Source organism: Chaetodon trifascialis, chromosome 1 (genome assembly GCF_039877785.1).
Source record: "Chaetodon trifascialis isolate fChaTrf1 chromosome 1, fChaTrf1.hap1, whole genome shotgun sequence".
Classification (NCBI taxonomy): domain Eukaryota; kingdom Metazoa; phylum Chordata; class Actinopteri; order Chaetodontiformes; family Chaetodontidae; genus Chaetodon; species Chaetodon trifascialis.
Window position 1 is genome coordinate 29,925,713 of NC_092056.1, and position 23,105 is coordinate 29,948,817.

Consider the following 23,105-nt stretch of genomic DNA (forward strand, 5'->3'; position numbering starts at 1 on the left):
TGAGCGAGGAATGTGATCGTCCTACTACCAAGTTTAAAGTCAGATGTTCAATCCAGTGTAATAGAAGGAGTTAGTTCTGTACACAGTCCTGTCCCTGTTGTTTTACTTGTATGTATGAGTTTTGATGAGAGGAAATGGGAGCACAGCCTGATGTCTCTGGTCTTCACTTGACTTGACCTGGGTGCTAGTTAAAGTCACAGAATACCACGACATTTTTTTTACTAGCGAGGATGATGATATTTGTCAGTCTGTCGTCTGGTTGGACGATCTGTGCAGACGAAGGTATTTCAATAAGGTTGCCATCTGCAGGGGACAATTAGACATTTGTCTACGGATATAGGTTAAAATATCCCCCCTGATAAGTCCAAGACAATCTTTAAAACTATTAACTTCATTAGCTAAAATATGGCATTTGGGGTGTATTTAACATTGCATTGGGCTGTGACTGTTGGAGTTATTACTCGTGCTGGAGAATAGGGTTGTTTTTTGGGGAGGACCAGGATTGGAGCTTTAGTGGAAGATGAGCTTGTGACACGGACTGAAAGTACTGAGATGGTGTTGAGAAAGGCTTGGCTGGGTACCAGTAATGGCTCGTGGTGAAGGAGAGGAGCTGCACACATAAATCACTGAGAGGCTTCTTGTTTTGCAGAAGCCAAAGAGAAAACAGCCTCATGGTGGAAGATGGACTTAATCACAGTCATAAAACTGTGAGAGAGGAGTTGATTAAAACCATGTTTAAACTTCAGATAGCAACACTCCCATATTCTGGATTCCTCAGTGGATGTGAGTGTGTTTTTACACAGTCAGTATTATCCTGCTTCCAACTAAGACATATCTAACACTACTCAAGGCACCCTGATACATAGGTCTGGATATCTGCAAGGCCATGGGATCAAGGAAAGGGGAGCTGCACCAGATCCACTGCTGCAAAGACTCCCACTTTCCTGGACCATCACCAAGGTCTTAAACATGTACAGTAACGGTTGTGTTTGATCAGAACTACTTTGTATGGCATGTTGCCCAACCTCATTGGAAATCAGAAGAGTTTCTAGTTTTTCCAAACGGACACATGTGAGGGCAGGGAAAACAGGCGACATAGAGAGGAGGGAGCCATGATATGACAGTCGCCTGGGGGGTTGATTTATAATGACTGGTTATAAATACAGCACTTCATCTCAAATACTGCATCATGTTTTGCTTTGTTAGCTTGGTATGGCACATAGCTCTAAATAGTATAGAATCATGAGCACATAGTACCCATGAGTCATTGCTATTGCTGTGGATGACACAACCAGAAGTGCGAATTAAAGCAGGAGCAAATTTATACTTGCAGTTACAAATCCATGCACCAGAGTTGCAGAATTTGTCCAAAACTGACTCAGCTTTTGCACGGTATAATCTCTGACATCAGCCCACCGTGGTGCAGGGAGCACAGTTTTGAACTTAATGATACATGTTTCATGCAGTGTTTCTTTAGAGTGGTAGTTAACTTCTCTCTACAACACACAGCGTTGCTCCATTTGTACCAAAGAACTGTATTTTAAAACAGTAGATTTTTTTTTTTTTCCATTGTTCTCTAATTGAAAGTCGTGATTAGCATGATGTTAAGCACCACTTAAAACGGTTGTCAAATGCTAATGCCTGTGCACATGAAAAGCACAAAGATGACTCTACCCAGCTTTAAATGGAAGTTTTTATGCAATAATGTTTTGCATTTACTGCATAGGGACAGTGGAGTGACAGACAGGAAACGGGGGAGCGAGTGGTGTGACACGCAGCAGGCGTCATAGATCAGAATCCTACAGATGACACTTTGTGTGGTCTGTGTGGTTACGCAGGATGTGCTTTAACCATTCGCCTACCAAGAGGCTCCCTTTAAATGTTTAACCCAGTAGTTCCAATTTGTGATCAGCAGATAAAGTTTACAAAGAGTGGAGCTCTGGTTTAAATATTGAAGAATCAAATCTGATAAATAGCAAATGTTTAATTGTTGGTTATATGCTGTGTGTGCTCTCCTCATTGTGCCGGTCTTGTTTGAGGGTACCTTCCCTGCCCTCTGAACTGGTGATGCTTATGCTCAGGCATGCAGCCCACCTCCCCTCCCAGCACCATCGCCTCCCTCCTTCCTTCCGTCCTGTTGGACTGGATGGTGTGTGTTGTTTTCTCCAAGCAATTTACTACAGGCACCGCTCCGCCTTCCTCCCTCTGCTCAACCCATAGCAGCTCACTTATATGATGTTTTAATGTGCTCTTGTCATGTGGCGACAGTGTGAGATCTTTATAAGGTTCCTTTATCCAAATGTCTTCATGTCAGTGTACATTAGTGAGCTGAAGTGAATCCATCCGTGCTATACATTTGTTCAGTGGCCTCTATGGATGACCACTGCAGTCCAGACTGAAATATCTTGACACCTACTTAATGGATTGATGGCTTCCAGACAGTGTATCCTAATGATCCCCTGAATGCTTTGGGACTTATGGATTGCTATAAAATTAGGTAGAGACATTCATGTGGCCCTCAGGATGTAAGGTAATGACTGACGTGATCCCCCGACTCTTCACCCAGCCTCAGCTGTACTTTCTGTTTAGTGTTTATTACCAAATGTTAGCATGCTAACTCAAAAAGCTAAGATGGTGACCTTGGTAAATATTGCCTCTCTAAACATAAGCATTTTAGCATTATCATTGTGAGCATGTCAGCATGTGGGCTGAAACATGGTGAAGCTCATTTTTAACAGTGATCTGTCAAGCTGGTCTGTCCGGCAGGATATAAACAGTAACACTTTAGGTCACTTTCTTATCCGTCTGTGCAGTCTGTATAACCTGAGCTGACATTCTGCAGTAATAGTACATTTTTTGGACATGTACTGATGGAAAACATTAATCTTTTTTCTTTCTTCTCCTTGTCTAGACTACAGCTTTCCCGAGGCAAAGAGCTACACCCACACCCATGGTTTCAGTTCCAGGTCCATGATACACATGCCCAGCCGCACCATGGCTGTAAGTACCACCTGCCAGTACTGCTGTGCACATAATACATGCAAGAAAACATTCACAACAACTGTCCAGTTCAGATCTGTGCAAAAAACACTGGAGGTTTGGGAAAGGTTTAGCATAGCTTCAGTCAAAGACAGCAAAGGGATCATAACAAGTTCAAGTGTGGACATTTAGAGTGGCCTGAATGGTTAGTTCTTCGGGAATACTACAATAGTTGTTTTGGTATTTTATACCGTGCAAACTCTGGTGATTCACTGCAGACCTCCAGCCAGAAAGCTCTAAGTTTGATTGATGGTCTTTGTGGAGTTTACTCATACAGTACACAGAGTTTGGCTGTGTGGACTACAATAGCAATGACATTGTATTATAAATCTCATCATTGACTGTTAAAAGATTATTCAGATTTATTATAACTTCTGTCTTATTGTTCTAGTTTTATTGTTTTGGCCTGCAACTCTATCAGTATTAAGAACACTGAACTAAGTTACTTGCTCAGATCTGGTCGATAGCTGTGATTGAGTCCCCCTCAATGCCCCCTGCTTAATTATCTGGATTTTTTAGATTTTATTAATTTGGTTAAATGTTAGTCTGTTTTAGAGCCTTCAAACTGGCAGGAAAAAAATCTGATTTAGAAATTACGGGACCTTTAAAGAGTTGGGTGAGTTGGACAAACCCAAAAAGAGAAAACAAAACAAAAGTACAAGCCAATGTGTCCCCAGACAGACTGGTTTAAAATTGACCTCTTGTACTGTAATCAATTTCTGATTTACCTCCAGATAAAGTGGTGTAGATGATCTAGATAGACTGTTGGCTTATTTACAACCAGTCTGACTGACTGTTCGTGTTTCTTGCCCCTTTGTTGTCGTTTGTACAGATTTCATTGCGTTCCAAGATGTCAAACTCAGCCAAATCTATGAAAATCAGAGCAAAGTTGAAACTATACCCATGTAAAAAAAAAAAAACTACTCTTTCTGTAAAACAGTAGTCCTTCCTTGACTGGAAACCTGTATGTCAAGCATACACACACACACACACACACACACACACACACACACACACACACACACACACACACACACACACACACACACACACACACTTGAAAGCAATGAGCCAGTTCTGTCTGAGAATAATGTTTCCTTGAGAAGGAAAATGCTGAGCAACACTGCTGACCAAACTCAGAACAATGTAAAGACAGAAGAAAAATATAAACAGGACGTTTGCCTGTTGCTTTTAACTGGCCAGTGTAACAATGTAAAGGCAGCAGCGAGCTTCCTGCAGCTTACAGTAGCCAGGCTTTCATGAAGCAGAGGAGGAAGAGCTGTTGTATGTTGAACCTCTTACAACGCCTTTTTCCTGTCCAGGACAGTTTGAGTAGCATAAAGTGTTGTTTCTTGAAAAATGCCTTGAAAAGAAGATACTTTTCTCTCCTTGCCTGCACTGTAAGAGCCTCTCTATAACATTTTTTTCCAGCTCTCAGGAAGAAAAGAAAAAGTTCAATTCAATTTTCCTTTATTAGTCCCACGAGGGGAAATTATAAAAAAAAAAAGTGCCTTTTTATATGAGAAATTGGGGGGAAAAAAAAGAGTATTTATCTTTGCCTGCTGCAGTGTGTCTGCTAACCTTTTATTAACCACCCACCCTGCAGGTACCCACAAGACCCCTTCACTCCTCTGGCTTCTCCACTCGCTCTGCTGTGGAAACCACCTCTAGGGTGAGGAATAAAGGAACCAGCATGATCCATAGCAGCTTCCAGACCTCCCAGTCACACAGCAGAAGCAGACGCTCGAAGTCACTGTGCCAGGCAGACCAGGAGGCATTTCCTGTCACTGTGTTGGTCCCTCCAGAGAAAGCCTCCTTCCCCATCACTGTGCCTCCCCCCGGCACCCTAAGGCGCAGCCTCAGCGGGACACTGGCCCAGGAAAGAGGCTACTGGCAGGAGGAGCTGCCATGTCAATACACCTACAAAGGTCCCTCCCACCGCACCATCAGCCGTATTACCAACCGACAGCAGCACTACCAGCAGCAGGGCTCTAGCTTTGGCCAGGAGGGCTGGGTGGGGACTGGCAGAGGCGTCCCCATGGCAGGGGACGGCTGGAGGACACAGTGGCAACAGCACGTGTCCAGGGGCAACCATGTCATGGGAACAGGGCAGTACCAAGCCCCCCTCCACCGGGCCGCCTCGCTCCGCAGTGTGAGGAGTGTCGGGAAAGGAGTGGATATCTTGGACGGAGCATCAATACACAGCAATGACCCACTGGAAGAGTGAGACATATTCACTAATTTGCCTGGCTAAGACATCTGGGCCACTACTGGCTCGAATTGGCTTTATTGTAGCCTTCTCAGATGGATGAATTAGTTTTACAATGAATTAGTGCTATCAGACAGAAGTGTCCTGCAGAAGAAGAGGACGAGTGTGACGTCACTATGACTGTGCAGCTCATAGTGTCACTTATTCAGATTTTTTACAAACATAAATCAAAATGAATGATGAAAATAATTATTGGTTTCAGGCATAGCTATTGTTAATATAAAGCTTGTATATGTGTGTGTGTAGGATGCAGGGTATGGACATGGCTACAGCTGTGAGGTATCTGTCTGAGTCAGATACTGCCTTGCAAGTTCTGGGAGCCGCATACATACAGCACCAATGTTATCACAGCAACAATGCCAAAAACCAGGTAACAGCAGCTTGCACTTGGCTGTGTTTGGTTATATTTCCCTCACTTGCTGTATTTATATTATTTATGTCTGCCATTTATTCACCACCAGCACTTCCTCTCTGTATGTGTGTATTTACAGTATATGTTGCGTGCTCTTCCTGATCCTCTCTCAGGTCCGTGCACTGCATGGCATCCCAGCTCTGGTTCAGCTTTTCTCCAGTGACAACCAAGCAGTGCAGCGTTATGCCACTGGCGCCACACGGAACCTCATCTACGAAAACGCCGACAACAAGGCAGCGCTCGTAAATGCGGGCGGAGTGATGCAGCTCATCAGCATCCTGGGCGAGCCTGATGAGGAGCTTCGAAAGACCATCACAGGTAGTAATGGTCGTTGTTTTGTGACTGGTTTGAACCCTGCTCATGTAGCCTGTGTCCATACACTGAGAAGTACCAGTCCATAATTAAGTCACATAATCCAGGTGATGCTGCTGATTTATGATTTGAAGTACTCAGTTATACAGACAACAGAATGAAATCCTGTTGTGGCTGCAGGGGTCCTGTGGAATCTGTCCTCCAGAGACAACCTGAAGGAGAAGCTGTCCAAGGAAGCTTTACCAGAGCTGACAGAGAAAGTACTGATTCCTCTGTGCAGCAGCATCCCTCTGAGCCCATCTGAGAGAGACATCTTCTACAATACCACCGGCTGCCTCAGGTGACCGCACAGAAAGCCATGCTGTAGAATCACTGTAGAACCAAATCATTTCCCTCAGTTGGGTTACTTGAATGGCACTAAATACTACAGTATCCATAAACCTTATGTGCCATTCTTACAGAGATTACAGCCAGAGGCAAAAACTAGAGTTAAGAACAGAGTCAGTGCTTGGTTGTTCTATTGGAAACAAAACACCAGCTGGATTTGCTGACCCAGTTCTTTATTCGTCAAAACACATTACTCCGAGGTGCATTTAGACCGCTGATCTCTTTATGACTTTGAATAATGCAGCTTTCATGTACGTGCACCATAGAACTGCTGGTGCCTTCTCTCAACAAAGAATTTTGATCATATAAACCAATATATATATATATAACTAATTTTTCATTTTTATCACACGAAACAAGCTGCATTCAGGTTACAGCTTGTAAAGCACGTTTGAGCCTCTGCAGAGTTTTGTTGACAGAGATAGAATTACATGTAAGTGCAGTAAGCTCCAGAAAATACAGTATTTTTTCAAAGTGGAGGGGCTGTTACTGAAGAGAGCTTTGTTTAGTTTGTGCTTAAGTCACTCAAAGATCAAAGATTCATTTTAGTGAGACAGCTTTACTCCATTATGTTCTGACAGCTTAACCTGGCTATAATTGTCTGTGTGTGTGTGTGTGTGTGTAATGTATGCATAGGAACTTGAGCTCAGTGAATGAGAGGACGAGACAGAAGATGAGAGATATGCGAGGCCTGGTGGACTCTCTGGTGTCCTACATTGAACAGGAGGAGAGAGCAGATGACAAGGTGACTGTCCCTGTAATAGCCTGTGACATTTTTATACACTGAAAATAACAATGATTTGAAAATCACGATGGTCATTATGGCTACAATGCACCACACTGGCAGGCCCTTTAAAACATCTGTAGCAATGAGCTCTAACCACCAAAGCTGGAGATGAAAAACCAAAAAAGTCAAGGTTACACAAAATGAAAGACTCAGCAGCATCTAATGACATTTAACAACGTATTTAAGTTAAAAGAGAGGGCTTGCGTGTTTTACCTATTGCCAGCAAATGACTCAATGGCGCAAACGAACAATGCATTGCTCGTCCTGCTTTCAGTACTTTGTGACATAAACTGTCCACGAAACTGCTAGGGATTCTTGTGGTCCAGATCCTGATCTGAGTCCATCAATACTGTCAATTTAGATACTTGTATTCACCTAAATGTTAATTAAACATGTATCTGACACACTGAAATAACAACTATGAACCTACATAATCTGATACCCTGTATTTTAAATTTGGATTTTAAATTACTTGATCCAAACACTAAAGTTTCTGTCTCATAACTATGAGGTTGATTATCTTAAAATTATTGCAATGATGTGAATAAAAGTTTAAGTGGAGAACGTGATTCATGAAACTGACGTGAGCTAGAGAGACCATGTATCACTGTTGGAGCTGTAGGAACTACCGAAACATTCAGGCCCTTGCGATTGTACAGCAGAGTAACAGAGTGAAGCTTCTTCCCTCACAAACAGTCTCTGGCCAGTTCCAGACGCCGGCCTCAGAGAGCACGCAAACCTGTAGCAGCCGAGTTTTCTTTTGCCTCGTTATCAAGTTACTCACAGGATTAATATTCATTAGCATTACTTGATATGACATGCTGCTGTGGTGTTTGTGAAATGGTGAAATCAAGAAGCTCTTAGCAGAATATTTTAGACACTTCTCTGTAATAAGAACAAGATAGGAGAGATAAAAGACTTGTTAGGGTCTGAGCTTAGTGAATCCGTATATTTTGCCAACCTCTGTGTCTGAACCTTTATCTGATACAAACTATTAAATATGTCAGGATCACTCCAGAACCACTCTATCGGATCAGCTAGTTCTCTAGTGAAGATGTGAATCTGTAAAACTCACAAATACGGCGCTTTAATGATATTTCACAAAGGCTCCCTAATTTCCTAAAACGGCTGGTCACTGTAGGTTTTATCAAATGTTACTCAACAGGAAGTAGTGCCTTTGTTGGGGACTATATTCAGTGGCGGATTATTGCACATGTATTGCTATAGTGAGTATCTAATGTGGCATTGTGGGACAGAATAAACTGTGTTCATAAAATGAAGGAACATGACACCCAGTGCAACAGTGTGGCTCACTTGTGCGTTTGTAGTTGTTTTTGGAGAACAATAGAGCTCTTTGGCACAGACAAATAACATATATCAGAGTGTGACCGCTTAGTAGAATCAATTTGTTGTTGGTTTAGGTATTTTCATGAGATTTATTGTAAATAATAAGTAATTTTTCTGTAGTGTTACTTCAGCTGGCAGCTACACTGGAATAGCACATGTGGATTAATCACTAAGGAATGTCAGCTTGTTACCCAATTCAGTACTCTCTCTGAGTGCACCATACTTTCACTGGCTCATTGTGAGGCACAGGGTCCTGCATGACTTGTCACGTAAGGGAATACTTACTCTTCTGTATTTGATATGTGAGGAAACCGTTCCCCTTGCATTCTTCTTCGCTCACTGTGGTTTGGCTCTCTTCAGCAGTTGACTTGAGTTTGAAACACAAGCAACAGACCAGAATTGCTTTGCAGACACTTGGATAAACCTTTAACCAAGATGATTGATTCCTGCGCTGCTTTTGTTAAACATCCACATGAACCCTTTCTGCACCTGACTGGATGAGCATGCCCTGGGGGGTGTCCTCAGTTTCAGAGGTACAATGTGTAACATATGGCCATAGTTTTAGTTGAAAACAATCGATTTGACCTAACATTATCAAAAGAATGAAAAACAGTTCTGACAGTACGTCAAATCAGAATGCCTTTATTAGTCCCCTGGAGGGGAAATTTCATTTCAGTTAAGATGTCTATGTATTGTGTTATAGAGATATCTACTGAAGCTTAGCATGCTAACCTGCTAGCCTTGGCATGTCCAGTCTCATAATACCACTTTGACCCTCAAGAGATGATGGTCCAATAGCAAAGCCCCCCCATAGTTTCAGCTGGGTGATGTATGTGAGCCTTGAGTTTTCTACATTTCACAAGCGCTCTTCGCTTTTTTTAGTCCAACAGATAAAAAGAATAAACTCACAAAATGTCATGATCGGAACACCTGTTTAGCAGAGGAAAAAGGTTGGGCTGAATTGTGTTTTATTTAAGGTTTAGGAATTGAGTGAGGGGAATCTGTGCTTCACTTGCAAACAAGATTGCTGCTTATTGTTGTCAGCATTAAGACCTTTAAAACCTTTCCCTGTAGTTTGCTGGCAGGACCACCTTCAATTCCTTGTCCTTCAATTCTCAGCACATGTACTAAACTGGACAGTCTACAATCACCATTGTGTGAAAATTGTAAAGTAGCTGAGGGATCACTCGCTCATTTTCACTGAAAATATATGGATGACTTCCTCAAGTTATCGACAAATGGATCCAACCAGATCTGCTTTTGTATAGACACCAACAAACATTAACTTTGGTCATGGTCAGTGTCAGAGGTGTTATACTCTGAGACTGGAAGTCTTCAGACTGCCCGTGGTTTTGAAAAAATGGGATGCTTTTTAGCCATGCTAGCTGCATAGCTGTATGGATGAATGGCAGTGTCAGTCAGTTCTCTACTTGGTCCACCCTGAAATATCTCAGCAGCTATTGGATTAATTGCCATGAAATTTTGATCAGACATTCATGGCGCCTTGGCAATGATTCCTAATCCTCTGGCTTTTCATCTAGTGCCAGAGTCAGGCCAAAGTTTTCATGTAACCATGGATTGGTCCAAAATTTTCAACAAACATTCGACGTTCTCAGACTGTCTTTGCTTGACTGTTTAATGGAAATTTAACCCATTTGGAAATTTCTGTGCTTACATACCTTCATTTTCCATTCATTAATCTGGAACATTTTCAGTTGCTCAGTTTTAGATCAGTTTTGGTTGATCAGGGCTTTCAGATATTTTGTGCAGTGATGTTTCAGCTGAATGCTCATGATTAATCTTCATCAGCTATGTTTCTATGATAAAGTAACCTGATTACTTCAGGTGTTGGTTTCAGGGGTTATTTTATCAAGCTGTTTACATGAGTTGCTTCCTATGATCAAATCCCTGTATTGTTATTGATCAAACAGTTAATATCCCTCCCCTCTGATGACTGAGCCATAGTGGCTTACTCGTGATACAAGGAGATTAATTCCCAGTGTGCCAGTGTGTTGCTTACTGCCATATTTTTTGTCAGTATTAAAATGTACCCACAATGTTGTGTTGGTTTACAATTCAGTGGAGAAGGAAGTTTCCTCAGTAACCCGTTAAACATTTAAGTGTCCACTCTGGTTAGTTAGTTATTTATTACTGTCCACTTTGTCCCTCCTCTTATCGCTCCTCTCTCTGTCTTCCTTTATGTTTAGGGTTTGGAGAATTCATTGTGTGTGATGAGGAATCTCTCCTACCAGCTGTACACTGAGCTTCCTCCCTCAGTCCGTCTCCGTCTGGAGGGCCCAAAGAGGGCCTCTGCCCTCAGGGACAGTGAGGCCATCGGCTGCTTTACTCTATATAACAAAAAGGACACTGAGGTAAGATTCATCACACTTATAAAATTACAAACCTGTCACTGATTATTTAATCACCTGCCCTAATACTGTACACCAAGCAGACTGCTGAATTCAAGGATATTCACACATCCTAAAAAGCTGCACTTTGAAAGCATTTTTTTCTGTGAAAAGCCTCTAAGAACCCACCGTATACTACCTACCACTAAGTTAGAGACCAGCTGGTGGACATTGTGGACCCTAAAGACCCAGGTATTTATCTCAGGAGGTGAAGGAGACCAAAACAGAGCTAAAAGGAGAGTGAATGTTAGACTTACATTTGACAGCTGGCCAGAAACACAACTCCAACATGCTATTGTAACTACTTAGAATTTCACTTGTATTGTCATCACTCTTCAGTGTGAATGGAAGTTTGTCCCAAATGCTTGTGTACTCGTTGGATATTATGTCAGCCTTCTAGCTCGTGTGCTACAGCCACACCCATCACATCCCTCTAAGAGACGTACAAAGCTACCCTGCCCTCATTCACTCTGTGCACTGACGTGTGCTTGATGCTATTTCTGCTGCTGAGCAAAGGGCTGTATGCTCGTGTCTGCTTGTGATTATCTTTGCAGTACGTCAGTGTCACTGCTCTTTGTGCCCGTGTCTGTTTTTAGACAGATGACCAATGCCCCGTCATTCTCCAATGCTTTTCATCTGAATGTTTCTTGGGCACCAAAATCCACTTAAACATCTCACTGAAGACTTGAAATGTAGATATATTTCAACAGATTTAGCAACAATAAGAGAAAATGAAGCTATATTTGCTTAACTATTCTGTTTTGGAGTCCTACAGACAACATCAATTCAATCCATTTATTGCCCTGTGATGAGTCACAGGCTGAATAACATACTCATTGTTTACATGTCAGGGGAAGTATTGTACACAGACTTCCTGTATCCAGGTCATATAACTGCCTGTCATGTATACATGATATAGATCAATGATCAGCTTTGAACCACAGTATTCCTGCACATACATCTTACCGCACTCGTGCTGTTTGCTAAGAAGCATCACGATGATCAGATATGTAGAATTTTTCAACATTGTACTGTAGTGTGCTTTTTAAGAGTAATTCTAAAAACATTTCACTTATAAAGCCTCATAAAGTTGAGCTTTAGGTCAAGCAGGTCAGGATTCTTTCAGGTATATCAGTAATAGCCTCATAATAAGTGGCCTAGCAGGCAGAAACCTTAGAAGTGGCCACAGGTCCACAGGGAGGCTCAGTTTCCAATACAACACACACAACCAGCAGATCACATTACTCATTTCAATAGCATGGATGCTAATGGAGAGTCAACATCAGGCCCACTGTTACATGTATGTCACCCTTAGAGTGTGGAGAAAGGGACCTGTTTAACTATATGCTGTTTGACCTGTTTTTGCATGTGATAAACCCTTACCTGGAGCAGATCATCCATCAGGCTACATGGAGAGTGAACAGGGAGGACTTTTATTCTGCTTTAGTGGGGCCTTACACTAGCGATCTGTCCCTCTGTCTGTTCATACACCTAACACTTTAATCTAAAGAAAGAAATCTTCACATATCCTGGCTAGACCGCTGTGAAACCTGGTATGGGAATTCAGGATCTACAAAGGATGATAATGGTTTTGGATGGAGTTTTTCCCTTGACCTACCTTTGGTCCGTGATTAAAATATCTTGAATCCAATGGCCAGATTGGCTGTATGCTAAATCCCTCCCCCAAACAGTGATTGTCCAATCATAGCTGAACAATGGAACTAGGCACTGTACACCTTGCAAGCTTTGTATTTCTGCACATACTGAAGCAATGTGCATGGCAATCTGCTAAGAGTGATCCAAAGAGTGATCCAAAGTGTGATCTAAGAGTGATCATCCATTCTGGGTGAAAAGGACTTTCCACCACTTGCTGGCCACCACATCCCCCCATCATTACTGGAATCTCCTGTTGACTGCCACTCTCAACAACATGCCCTGTCCTCATGACCTAGCTACATGCAGTTCGCCCCTCGTTTTGCAACCAGCTCTCTGGTTCAGACCTCCATACCAGAGAGGGCATGCTCCCAAGGACATGTCCCCTCTCCGCAATCCAGCTGCAAATAGTCCACCATTCATCCTGCAGTCCACTGTCTGGTTCAGACCTCAGATCAGCAGATCCCATCTCTAAGTAAACATCCTCTTGCCAGAGATGTTGTAATCCATGCTGTAACCAATGATGACAGTGTTGATGTCTATCAACAGTCCGAAGTACTAAAGCCCAATTCTTTTACGTTTGTCTTCTTTTTAAACTTCTCAAGGATGGCAAAAAAAAAACAAAAAACTGCTTTTATCTCTTGTCTGATACCATCGTTCTGCCAAGGTGTCACATGTTGTAGCAGGCTGCTCAGTCTCCACACATGGTCAGTCAGTACGCTCCTCATGCAGCATAGTTTTAATCTTTTCTGGGAGCCTGAATCATTTTTAACAGAGGTGGTATTCTCTCCAGTGTACAGGCCACCTGTACTATTACTGCAAACATTCTCCACGCTGTCTTTTCCGTCAAACGCACGTGACAGTCATTCCTGCAGCACACCTGGACACAATACCAATCACTGAACTCTTCCTCACTGCTAATGATTTTCTCATCTCACTCATGAGCGCCTGTAATTTTTGCATTTCTGTTACCATCAGGTCAGCCATAGCAAGCTTAACTCTCTTTTCTAGGTTTTTACATCTGTACATCTAAACCTACCTCAGACTGATAACAACCTTTTGAGAATGCACAGATATGCAAGAGGAGGAGATGCAAGAGCTTGTTTTTCTTGTATTCTTAATGCAGTCAGAGTAGAAAACTGTTTGGCTCTGAAAGTGTGTATTGCACAGATCAGCTCTGTGTTTGTGGTTGGAGTGTACGGACCTCCCACTGCTTCCTGCTCAGGTGTTGATGAGACAGCTGATCCATTAGCTCAAATATGAACAGTCAGAGACTGTTATTCTGGGTGATTTTAACTTAAGCTGCCTGAGTTCTGCCTGATTATTTAAAGGCAGTCTGTAGCAATATTAATCTTTCACAGATAATTACTGACCCCCATGCTAAACTTAAAGACCCCTCTGAGTCATCTGTGATTAACTTAATTTCAACAGATAAAGAAAAATGACTGACTTAAGAGTATTTGAGGAAGAAATGTCTCTCCACTTTCCTCTTAGCATATTCTAAGCTCACACCAGTCAGCTTTTAGAGAAAAGCACAGCACTGTCACTGTTATTTTAAATGACACTATTTCAGCTTCGGATAGAAGCGAACACTTTTCAAAAGCATTCAATACTTTGCTTTTAAAAAGGCCTGAAATCAGTGTGTCGCTGTTGGAAATGTTAAATCTGAATTTGAATTTTGCAAAAGGTGTCTCATAGGGCCTGTTCTGCTCACTTTTTATAGGGCTGATATTGCTTCTTCCGTAACTGGGTGTAATATACAACTTTATGCTGACGATACTATTTTGTGCTGTACTGTGGATGCTGTATTTTCTGATGTTAAATCCCTTCAGTGTTTCTTTGCTGATTTACACTCAATAAACATAAATAAGTTCTTAATGCACATTAAACTAAATGGATGTTTTTCACCAAAGCTAAAAATATTGATCATGATTATCCCATGTCTACTTAGAATGGTACAAGCATTGAGTCACACAGTATAAGTATCTTGGAATTTGGATTGATGAGAAAGTAACTTCTGAAAATCATCATAGTAATAAATCATGTTTTCCTCATTGTAGAAAGATGCTTATTGAGGCAACTTTCCTGTTAGTGTTGGATCAAGATAGCATTTTATACATGCATGCTTCAACTGCAAATCTGAAACTCTTGGATGCTGTTTTGTCACTGCATTAGATTTATTGCTGGTGATAATTACATTGCTCATCATTGTGAGTTGTCTGCTAAGCTTGGGCGGCTCTCTCTCTGGAAGGCATGATCGACACTGGCTTTAATTTATTTATAAGGCAATGACTGTGTTTTTAACCCCTTACATTACTTCTGTTTTGCTCTGTATTGCTGTCTTTTAATGTGGACCCTTGTTGAGCATACTCAAATTATTGTACTACATTGCAGTTACACCTGGAATAACAGAAAAATCTAAAGCTTACCTCATTTTCATTCTTTTACTTCCAGCTGTTCTTGTTTAAGTTGATTCATCTGCTTTGATTTCAATTGCTTTATTTATTCTCAAGGTTTTATTATTTTACTGATTTGGCTTTTCATTATTTTTACTTTTCATTGGCTTTTTTAGCTAAACTTTCCATTTGTGTTTCTTGGTGTCTAGGATCTCTTGTTGTTATATAAAGGTTGAATAAATGAAAAGAGTTTGGATAGTTGTCTTTTGAAGGCTTTCTATAAACAGAGGGTTATGTTACAATGTCAGGGTTATGTCATGTTTGTCTTATCGTGCTTACTAGGATGAACTAGCTTTACACTGTGATAACAGATCAATGCTGTTTTATTTATATGCCTCCAATAGGAATCTTGAACTGGTGGCTTTTTTGCCTGGAACATGTAGCTTTGGCATCAGTCCTTTAGCTGCCATAGTTTTGCCGAAAGTGTTCCTGAGTCCATATAATAACATCCTTTCTACAGTCATGTGTTCACAAAGTGGTGAACCTCGCTCCATCCTTGCTTGCGAATGTCTGAGCCTTTCCAGGATGTCCCTTTCACACCCAATCATGACACTATCACCTGTTACCAATGAACCTGTTTACCTGTGGAATGATCCAAACAACTTCCCCATTGTGAAAGAAGAAAGAATGAAGTTGATGAGGTCAAACAATAAATATATTGTATTTGTACTGTTTTCAATTGAGTGTATATCAGAAAGGTTTAGCAATGTATCACATTCTACTTTATCTTGTGTATCTTTTTACACAGCACCACAGTTCTATTTGAAATCAGGGTTTTATTTCCTAGCTGCTTGTACTTGTCCATACCTCTAAGCTAGTGTGTCCACCCCATTCCTGGGTGAGATCGATATTTTGCCTATTCTCCCCATTACGTGAGAGCCTCTGTATAGGACACAAAGATGCACAGTCTCTAAAACATTACACTGATACAAGAGAAAACCTTGTGTCAGAAATGTGATTTAACTTACTGTTGTGTTGCCACAACAGAATATACTATTCTATATGTTTCTGTACAATAAATGAAAATGCTCTCTCTCTTTCACCTCCTCCTCGGCAGCGTAACCAGAATCTGTCCATACTGTCTGAGGTGTCCCGACAGCCAAACGGGGCTGAGTGGCTGTGGCACCCTAAGGTGGTGGCACTATACAAGCATGTTCTGCAGAACAGTGACAGCAACTCCACCAGTCGTGAGGCTGCCATAGGAGCCCTGCAAAATATCACTGCAGGAGAGACCAGGGTAAGAGCTCACACACCATAGAAATATGAACTATGCATGTATATGCAGAATCTATAATGAACTGTCTGATTCATTTTTTGTAATCTCTGCCCCTTTGTACCAGTGGTCATCAGTGCTCAGTGCTGTAGTAATGGAGCATGAGAGGATGCTACCCATCCTGATGGATCTGTTAGACACCAACAGTGAGATGGAGCTGAGGCCTTTGACCGGTCTGCTGAGAAATCTGGCGAGACACTCTTCCAACAAAGACCACACGGGTAAGGTGCAAATTAGTGTTGCTGTTGTTCCAGTCTGGAAACTCTGTCTGTGTCTAATATATTTAAAGTCACACTGAAGTCAAACACTTTTGACCCATGTCTGAGTTTGTTTAATTTTTGTGCATTGATAGAACACCCTTCATTAGTGTTCTCCAAGGGGGGGGTGGGGGGGGTGGGTGCCGGGGGCGTGTCCTCCACCATGCCTTCGGTGCCTGCTGCTCGAGGAAAAAAATTGGCCTTTCTGTGTGGAGTTTGCATGTTCACCTGGGGTATCCTCCATAAACCCCCCCCCCCCCCCCCCCCCCCCTCTAAAAACATGCATGAAGATCACCACCTGACCAATGGTGACGACGAAAAATGGGTCCCTGGGCACCAGTCGGATGGCAGCCCACCGCTCCTGGTCTGCCACGGAGGAAGGACTTACCAGGATGGGTTAAAGGCGGAGGAAAAATTTCACCAGTGCATGAAGTGTGTGTGCATGTGCATGTAATGTGTGACAAATAAAGGGGATTGTCCCCCTCTGATTCTTAATGAGCAGCCACTGACAATAGAGCTCTTACTTACACTGTGACTCTGTGACTCTGTACATTGTTGTCATTGAAATATGAAGTACGGCACAGAGCCATTCAGTTACACACCTATATGTTTCTGGACCCAGGGAAAAGAGACAGCCGATGCTCCTTTGTATCTATCTAAAACCAGTCTTGTCAGACAACCACCTTTGCTCTTTGTCCTTGTAGCTATGAACATGGTGAAAGTTCTGGTGTCAAAGCTGCCCAGTGATGGCCTTCAGAAAACACCATCCAGTGAGGTGGTGGTCAACATCTGTGGTGCCCTCAATCACCTGGTCACCTGCAGTTCCTTGGCAGCCCGTGACATCTCTTACTTCAATGGCCTGCCAAAACTGGTGGCCATCAAAACATCCCATGATAACAGGTAAAGTTGCCATCTACTGTAATCTTCAAATATCAGTGTACACTGAGAAAACAGAGCTGCTCACCAATAATGTTAAATTAAGGTATCAAGGTTCAGCTATTGTTATTTCACAGCACACGGTTGTACAATGAACTCTAAGTTGTAGCCCCTTCATGCTGCACATACATACAACATAAGCAGGTATTTGAAATCCATATATGCAGTTTCTTATATAATTATATAGCCGTACACCATACACCCAGACAGTATACTATGTGCAGTCCAGTGTAAAGTTCCATATCATTTATTGATGGTGGAGTGTGGAGGATGAATTGAGAAGTCTCACAGCCTGAGGAAAGAAGCTGCTCTGTGGTCTGGAGATATGGCAGCGGATACTTCTGTACCCCTTGCCAGACGGCAGCAGGTTGAACAGGCTGTTGCTGGTGTTGTTTGTCAGTATCATCTTCCACTTCAGCTCCTCTGATGCAGGCAGAGATGTGTCTCTACCTCCTGCTTTTCTAAAATCATTGATCAGCTCCTTTAAAAAAAATCTCTGTACAACCCCTGCAAGATTTGGCTGATGATGGTGGTGTCATCCAAAATCTCCATGGAGGAGACTGCATTGAAAGCTGAGCTGAAATCAACAAATGCCATTCTGATGTAGCTGCTGTTGTTTTCAAGGTGTGTGAAGACTGAGTGGAGGGCAGTGGAGATGGCGTCGTCTGTAGATCTGTTGGTTCTGGTCCAGGGTATTGCTTCCCCTGGTATGGGGTATTGAAAACAGGAAAACATTGTCCATTCACTTTGACTGAGTTTAAGCAGCAAGCATCATTGATATAAATGCAGAATCCTCCTCCAGTCGTCTTGTGCATCCTGTCTGTGTGGAACACGGTCTGCCTGTCGAGCTCAATAGCTTGATCTGGAATGTTGTGGTGGAGCCAGGTCTCTGTAAAGATGTGGACAGTGAAGGTGCCCTGCACTTAATCTGTTCCCTGCGCCAAAAACATGACAAATAGACAAACATGTAGCTAAGTTTGAGGGAGTTACTGGTCGCTGCATCCACACATGTTGTCCTCACCATGGTAAATCTAAGAAAACTGTTTAATTGCAACTGTAACCTTTTCTTCGTTCTCCATAAAATTGGTTAATATTTTCAGATCCCACAACCTTTCAGTAATGCCAAAGCTGTGATCTCTCTTTGACCTCTGTTTCCTGTTTATAACTGCATATTTTGGAGCTCACTGCTTGCCCCTTGACCACACAAAAATAAACATTAACATTTTGCTTAATTTGCAGGTCTTTACGGAATGTTTATCATTGGCTTTCTTTCCTCTGTTTATGCTGTGGTATTTCCTATTTGTCAATCCTACTTGTTAGTAACTGTCTCTCGCTGTGTCTTGGTTTAGCTGTGGGAGTTTAAAAGCTGCCAGAGCGGCCTCAACTGTCCTCTGCAACATGTTCCAGTACAACAAACTGCACAAAGACTACAAACTGGTGAGACCCACAGCTGCTGATACCAAGAGATACTATACAAACTTATTCAAAAATTGTAGCCAATACGTAGGAGCAAACATGTCACTTTTGTTAAGAGAGAGGCAAGTGGCTAAGCAGCAACAACAAGCACCTAATTTTTTTTTTTTATAAAACAGAAGATCAGAAAATCCCATCTGTCTCATCCCTCTTGAGTTTCCAGGCCTGTGTATAACTCCAACTTACTCCAATAGATACAGGAAATACAGACATATGTATTTCCAGAGACACCTGGCAGGTATAAGCTGTTATGGATTGCAACAATGAAATGGTAAAACAAGTTTGAAATACGTAAACCAGTCCTATGAAAGTAAGTTTGCTTTAAACAAAAAAGTGTTCTTTTTAAATGTGCATCAGTTGATTTTTGGGGCCCATTAGGGGCCATGAGTCCAACATTACACAGACATACAGTAGTACAGTAGCTTTCATTCGGTAGTGTATTTGTGTCCAACTAACGAATGTAACTCCATTAATCAGATAGATACTGTATACCGTAAAGTCCCTTTGGGAAACCTTTCTGGGGTTTAGCATCACAGAACATTCATCTCCAGACATATTTAGCAGCATCCTTGCAATCATTTCTTCATTAAAATACATTTTTAAAGGCCAAATATCAATACATTGCAACATTGAGTGGTAATTGTTTCTTAATGAACTAACAACAAGTTAGTTAGTTAGTTGGTAATTCAGCGTTGTTCCACACAATGTAAAAAAATGACAAGTATGTAAAGAGGAAAAAACTCCTGGTAACAAGTTAAGCAGCACATTCACGGCTTTTGACTGAAGTGGAATTCACAGTTTATATGTTTAATCTTATCCTGTGAGGCAGCTGGATTTGTGAAATCATGCAACAAGAGAATCTATCTTGCTGAGCTTCAAGTTGCATGTGTGCAGCCACAGTCATTCAGACCAATCAGGGTCCTTTGAGGAACTACTGGAAGCTACAGGTGTGGTTTGGGTGGGATAATAATGCAACTGATTGTTCAAAAAGAGCAAAGAAGGCCACTGAAGGCTTTTCTCCATGGAAAGGATGTTTTCACTCTCTTACTAAGTCATGTAGGAAAGTCAAGCCCATAATAGACGGTGGGTGGTTCATCCAATCACCGGCAAAGTGCCTGCCCTTTTCCAAACAGTTTCCAAGGACAAATTCCCAGATGGTTCTGTCCATCAAAACAGCTAATGCAACTGGTTAAGGTTAATCGAATCTCATATTTAAATGAATCTATTATATTGATTTCAATACAAACATTGTAGAGTATACATAATTGTCTTGGATGATGCTGATTGAAAATGCCAATCAAAGCCCACAGAATCACCATGTTCTCTTTGTGCTGTGGGACAGTAAAACTTGCAGTACTTACTGACCTATTAAAAATGTTTGAGGTACATTAGAGACACAGAAATCAACACAGTATTGCACTGTTAATGTGGTATTTTTGATCGCTCCATGTGTGAATGAAGACATGAGCCTGATGTTAAAATGCAGAGCAGGACGTGTGGGTGTGGAATGACATTGTGCTTTAAACCTTTGTCTCCACCAGATGGTTTTGCAGTTTACATCTGCACACATCTGTTTTTTGTCCCACTTGACCTCCACTCCTCTCTTCCTATTGGTCCTCCCCCCCCCCTCCTTCGCTCTGCTCTTAAAGCCTGTATCGTGTTAGCCTCTGGCCATGCCGTATCTCTGGATACTTGGCTCTGCAAATGCAAATATTTTCTCTGTAGCTGATAGCAGTTAGATTGCAGAGTTACTGAAGTTCTTCACTGCGTTGGGGTGGCTCTCAGTCCGTTATGTCACACATTGGGAAATCAGCAGTGATTCCACTGACCATCATTTCTGCTTAAAATACAAGATAGAAAACTGTCAGCAGAAGTCAACAGTGATAACCACACTGCATTAACAGAAGATCTGAAGTATCCAGTCAAATTTGTTTTACGCAAGATCTGTTGTTGTAGCTGACATGAATGGCTGCTTGAAGAAAATAAGATGTCTCATTGGTTTGATTATCTTCCGGAGGTTTTTCATGTTTGATGTGTGTCTGTCAAAGTCAAGTACTCCCCCGACATAAACTACGAATTTGGCCACTCTGAGGCAGCACAACAAGCTAAAAAACACAACACTATCAGGTTAATATGACAAATGTGCTGGCAAACAGTGGTCATTTACACATCAAGCAGATACAGAATCATTTATTTTTTGTGTCCACCTGATGAATATAAGTATTCATTCACTCTCTTCTTTGCTCTGCTTTGGTCTCCACTAACTCCTGAGACATATCTCTGTCTCTTTAGCAGCTTAATGCTCCACAATGTTCACCAACCAGCAGTTTACACTGTCTGTCTATAGTTTGCTGCTGGGTTTATAAAGTCACACTTAAAGATCAGTTAGAGCATGCATGTAACGTAGTTTCAAGTGAAATAGATATGTGAGTGGGCTATTGTTACAAGAGGGATTTCATCAGAATGTTCAAATTGATCTGATGGACTTCTGTCAGAGAAAAAACCTCTTTCTTAAACCAATAGTTGGCATACACCAAGAGATAACAGTTAACACAAGTGCATAGGATTAGAACGGGAGATTTCTTGGCAGATGTCTTTATTTCATTTCAGTGCGTCTTTAAAGGTTTTGCTGAAAGCAGCTGCTCAGTGCTGCTGGAAACAACACAGACAAGAGCTGTGAGAGTGAAATAAAGCAAGCTGCTAGACCAAAACAACGCTGTAACTCTCTGTAGAGCTGAGGGAAGTGTGCAGTCAGCTGATAATCCTCTGTGGGTTCAGCACCACCAGCGACCCTTTTTATTTATTCCACTCTTTATATAAAAAGATTTTAAATTGCTACCTGGTTAGAAAATATCTCTTTTCCAATAACTTTGCAGGGTAAGGAACAATTCTGAGTTTATTATATGAGCTATTAATGAAGTGAAAACCACAGGCAGTGCTGAATGATTTTTTTCAACAGCATAGTGGAAATTATTGAAATTGGATGTGAACTCAAAAATCTGTAAATCTGTTAAAATACAACTAAGAACAAGTTGGCTTTCCCCAGTTTGTGAAGTTGATAAAGATCCAAAGTGAGGGGCTAACAGGATTACGGCAGCCTTGGCACGAACAAGAGAAGCAGCTCCTTTTATAGAAGGATGTTTTACCAATCTCCTGTGGAATGCCACGATGATTATTTTAGCTAACACGTTATTCCTCTAAGGCCTGCTGTTAACGGTTTGTAGTTGTAAGAGGAAATAACAGCATATCAAAACTACAATTGAGCAATTGAGTCATTTTTGAGATCCAACAATCCTAAATTCCTTTATTTGTGTCTAACATAGTGATGACACTCTTTCTCTCTACATTCTTATGAGGCTGTTTTACCTCCTGAATACTCTTCTTGTGTGTGTCCTGGCCGGTGTCTGGCCTGGGTTTTGTTGCGTTAAGTTTCTGAGTGACCACTCTCTGCAGGAATGCTGAGAATCTGGCTGAGACATTTTGGGTTTGTCTCTTTTGTGCCTTCTGGGATGAATAAAAGAAGAGTTTGGTTAGGTGGACTTGGCAGCCCCTGAACACTGTTATGTTCCTCCTGTTTTACCCCCCCCCCCCCCCCCCCCTTCACCCCCACACACCCACACACATCAGACCCCCGTCCAAACTGAACCTGACACAGCAAACAAAAGCCATGTGTTTATGTGACTGCTGGGTGGCCATGGTGAAGCTCTAACGTTCGATAGATATCCTGCTGTGTATCTGTCCTCAACCCAGTCTCATGCAGTTCACACAAAACTCTGGGCTGTCTTCACAAGTCACAGTACAAACAAACTGGTCGAAAGAAAAATATCTGAAAAACTCTGCACTCTTATCAGGCCTGTTTCCAGCAGCAGCAGGCAACTCCTGTCAGTGTATACTACAGCACCAAAGAGCAGACAGTTAAGTTAGCGATAAGCTAGTGGTGTGGTAATGGAGCATTTAGCTGCTAAAGAGCCTGATATTTCCCTCAGGAGCTGCAGGAGGTACAAAACAAATAAATAAAATAACCTCAGAAAGCAATGTTACAGGAAACACTATTCAAAGAGGAAAGTCATTCAACAAGAATCACATATAGTACATG

General features: G+C 41.8%; 1 protein-coding gene across 1 annotated transcript in view; it reads left to right on the forward strand.

Moving 5' to 3' along the window:
- LOC139336336 (plakophilin-3-like) overlaps positions 1–23,105 on the forward strand; it is a 29,192-nt gene that overhangs the window by 3,993 nt on the left and 2,094 nt on the right. The window contains exons 2-12 of the mRNA XM_070970409.1: positions 2,912–3,000; positions 4,646–5,262; positions 5,555–5,678; positions 5,834–6,038; positions 6,213–6,372; positions 7,056–7,164; positions 10,761–10,925; positions 16,128–16,307; positions 16,411–16,564; positions 17,305–17,500; positions 18,886–18,973. Coding sequence (XP_070826510.1) covers positions 2,912–3,000; positions 4,646–5,262; positions 5,555–5,678; positions 5,834–6,038; positions 6,213–6,372; positions 7,056–7,164; positions 10,761–10,925; positions 16,128–16,307; positions 16,411–16,564; positions 17,305–17,500; positions 18,886–18,973 — 2,087 coding nt within the window. The remainder of the gene's footprint in view (positions 1–2,911; positions 3,001–4,645; positions 5,263–5,554; positions 5,679–5,833; positions 6,039–6,212; positions 6,373–7,055; positions 7,165–10,760; positions 10,926–16,127; positions 16,308–16,410; positions 16,565–17,304; positions 17,501–18,885; positions 18,974–23,105) is intronic.